This window comes from Lepeophtheirus salmonis, chromosome 4 (genome assembly GCF_016086655.4).
Source record: "Lepeophtheirus salmonis chromosome 4, UVic_Lsal_1.4, whole genome shotgun sequence".
NCBI classification, from domain to species: Eukaryota; Metazoa; Arthropoda; class Copepoda; order Siphonostomatoida; family Caligidae; genus Lepeophtheirus; species Lepeophtheirus salmonis.
The window spans coordinates 39303960-39307120 of NC_052134.2; the positions used below are offsets into that span (position 1 = coordinate 39303960).

The 3161-nt window shown below is 28.7% G+C and overlaps 1 protein-coding gene and 1 long non-coding RNA gene across 2 annotated transcripts; one reads left to right on the forward strand and one right to left on the reverse strand.

The window, feature by feature from the left end:
• Positions 1-1014: 1014 nt before the first annotated feature.
• LOC121115914 (cystatin-A) lies at positions 1015-2184 on the reverse strand. The gene is made up of 2 exons (XM_040710096.2): positions 1962-2184; positions 1015-1255 (listed from the first exon to the last, which is right to left on the reverse strand). Exons 1-2 carry the CDS (start codon positions 2097-2099, stop codon positions 1106-1108), a joined length of 288 nt encoding a protein of 95 aa, XP_040566030.1. The 5' UTR covers positions 2100-2184; the 3' UTR covers positions 1015-1105.
• Positions 2185-2328: 144 nt separating this feature from the next.
• On the forward strand, positions 2329-3161 carry LOC139905219 (uncharacterized). Its single transcript, XR_011779823.1, has 2 exons — positions 2329-2611; positions 2710-3161. It is a non-coding gene; the product is annotated as an uncharacterized lncRNA (long non-coding RNA).

Consider the following 3161-nt stretch of genomic DNA (forward strand, 5'->3'; position numbering starts at 1 on the left):
TTCTCATCAAAAGCATGTTCTTCATTAAAACAGGTTGCATTATTAGAACTAGCTGGATGAGCACCTCCAGGTAGTACTAAACCCATTAAATATCCACTTTTTATGATAAAAAGGCGGCAAATATGTCCGGCAGGAAAATCTCCTCTGGGCAAAATTACCGGCCACGTGACTTGACATTGACCAAATCAACATGTTTATTTTATCACTAGTTTATGTTTTGGATTTTTCTATTAAAAATGCTTGATATTCACTGAATTGTGCACTATTAGGTGGAATTGGTTATAGCTCTATGGTAAGATCACTAACATAATAGAGGGAATATCAGCACCAGGAACATTAACAGTATCAGGGCTTACCGCTCTGTCCATTATAACAATATCTGGTAGCCTTTTCAGTGATTTTGCCAAAATGCTAATTTAGTACCGTTAGAATAATAGGCATTTAGTCATATCTGTCCTAACATTCCAGAAGCATAATCTTTTTAATCACCTCGTTCTATATTTATAAAAATGTATCAAAGAAAGTAAGCTTATTTTTAAAACATTTGATGCAAATACAATATTAGTTTGTAGATATTAAATAAATTATTTTTTGAATAATTTATTCTATTTTATGATTAATTCTAGCATGAATTGAATCACATCATCAGTATTTATACACAATGACTCATATTTTAGGAGTAATATATGTTCTCAACATATTATCTTTGAAAAATGCGAGTAACAATCCACTCAAGGCTACTCAGTCATAATCTACATTAGTAGAAGCTACAGGGAAAGTCCTTATAAAAGAAGTTTTAACGTTGTCTAACTTGCCAATATGGCTGAAATTGGAAATATAGCAATGTAGCACCTATTAAACGAGTGGCTTCTCACGTTTGACTAAAATTAATCTATCAAGTGATCAATGATGTATTATAACACTTATTTATCCCATTTGAATCAACTATATATACAGAATAAAAACCGAAACCTATTTTGGAATGTAGAAAAAACAAAGAATTTATCTATAGAATAACTTGTCAAAGTACAAAATATATATATTTGGAATTAAAAAACTGTTATTTTGCACACATAATAATAAATTTTATAATGTTCAAACAAAATTAGAAATATTCTATTTCATCTTCATGGGATTTTTCTGTTTGAACGGAGGTAAGAGTCTTGGTGTTTGAAAGATCATGGTATATACGGACATGAATATGATCATTATCTCCAGCCTTTACCTTGGCAAAATAATTCCTTCCAGCAACTACCTAAAATTATGAATATGTAAGATTAAAAATACATCATTATTTAGTATGGGTTTAATCATTTGAATAGATGAAAGTTTCATAAGCTTCAAAGATGTATAACTGCCAATAACTTATAAATATGTAGTTATTGCATATAAATTCTGCAATAAGTAGATGCTTCGATGTCTAAAAATAATAGATTAACCCTTCAAAAGTGACATATACTTATTTATAACTTATACAGATTTAAATTTTTGAATTTATAACAAATTTTAGTTCATGATGGATTTTACAGTGTATAAATAAATTATTTATCCCACCTAAGAATCAAGACATCAATACGATGAATAATGTATTATACAATAGTCAATAGAGTATCAATTATAAACTCTATTCATCTTTAATGTTCATGCAAATTGATACATTAATTAAAGTTAGATAAAATTTAACAAATTACTGCGCATTTGCTGACATAAATGCACAGAGGCGTACTATATAATTTACTTCTAATAACAGATAAACAATTGAAAAGTGACACGATTCTAAGTAGTAATATGAGTAAGTAAAACACGGCAAAAATTATAGAATATGACATAACCATATAACTATAATCTACTCGTAAATTATCCCTAAATAAAGGGCAAACCCAATCATTATCTGGCTATATTCATAACAATCAATAAAGCAAACCAATGACGTCAGTTTCTTTCTTTCTTCTCTTCCTTACCTGAGTTTTGAAGGAAATAAGAGTTAATTTATCCACAGATTTCCCAATTTTCTCTTCAATTTTTGGCTTCAGCCCATCGATAATCTCTTGGACCTCCGGAGTAGCTTGTTCAAGGACTCCAATACCTCCAACCATCATTATTTAGATAAATACTTGTGAACTCGAGAGTGATGATAGTAATACTGATATTCACTGTAATACTAATATTGAATCATGTACAGCTGATTCGAAGGAGGGAGTAACACTTCTAAGAACTATTTCAGGGAGTTCCCAGTTTTATGTACTTATCATCATTTTCTTATCATAATAAGTTTTTTACATTTTAGTTATGGTATCATGAGTCATCCCTATCACTCGTTGTGTCTTTCTGAAACTTTGTAATTAATTACTTATCAGTATTAAAAAAATCCATGTTACGTTCAATATCGGTCCATTCAAGCAAGCTTCTCTTGCTTTTACTCTTTCCGTTAGTACCTATGTTTGTTTAATTTATACATGAAGTTATACGTATACACGACTATAACTTAGGCTTTACAAATATTTTATAGACAAAGCAAAGTATTACGCATCGGGATTATATAATATACAGTAGGGTGTCCCAAAACGTTATTTTTTTGGTTTTACTTAACGTAGGATCACTTCAAATTCGCGTAATTAATCGTAGATTGCCAATATAAATTTTTAAATATTATTAATCTATAATATAAAATTTAGAAAAATATATATTAATTGTTATATTAATATTTAGGTGCAAAGGATACACGAAGATTCGATTTGCATGTAACAACACTTTACTACACCGAATTTTAAAGGTTTCCAACTGCACACTTCTCAAAATGTATATTTAAACTTATTCAGAATATTTTTATAACTTTACTCACAATAGTTTTAATCAATGACTTCTTGAAGTCCTTGGTTCTCATAATTCCCTGAGTATTTTTATGCTAAGAAAGTACGAAGGAGTTCTGAAAAGTTTCCGACCTCATCTTGAAGATAACAGCGCTCGTAAATAAGAGCAAATCAATAATTTAAACGGAATTTAATACAAAAAAAAAAAAATTTAAAAAAAACATCTTAATATAGTCATATATGTATTAAATATTCACATTGTATGAAGAAAAAAATAATTGTCAAATTTATGCAAAAAATGATTTAAGAGTATTTAATTCGGAAAAACATATTAAACATTATTAGAACATC

Bases quoted from the DNA above. Each gene is read 5' to 3' on its own strand.
- LOC121115914 (XM_040710096.2), bottom strand. From the start codon at position 2,099: ATGATGGTTGGAGGTATTGGAGTCCTTGAACAAGCTACTCCGGAGGTC. The intron at 1,256-1,961 runs GTAAGGAAGAGA...TCATAATTTTAG, and splicing joins TTATTTCCTTCAAAACTCAG to GTAGTTGCTGGAAGGAATTA.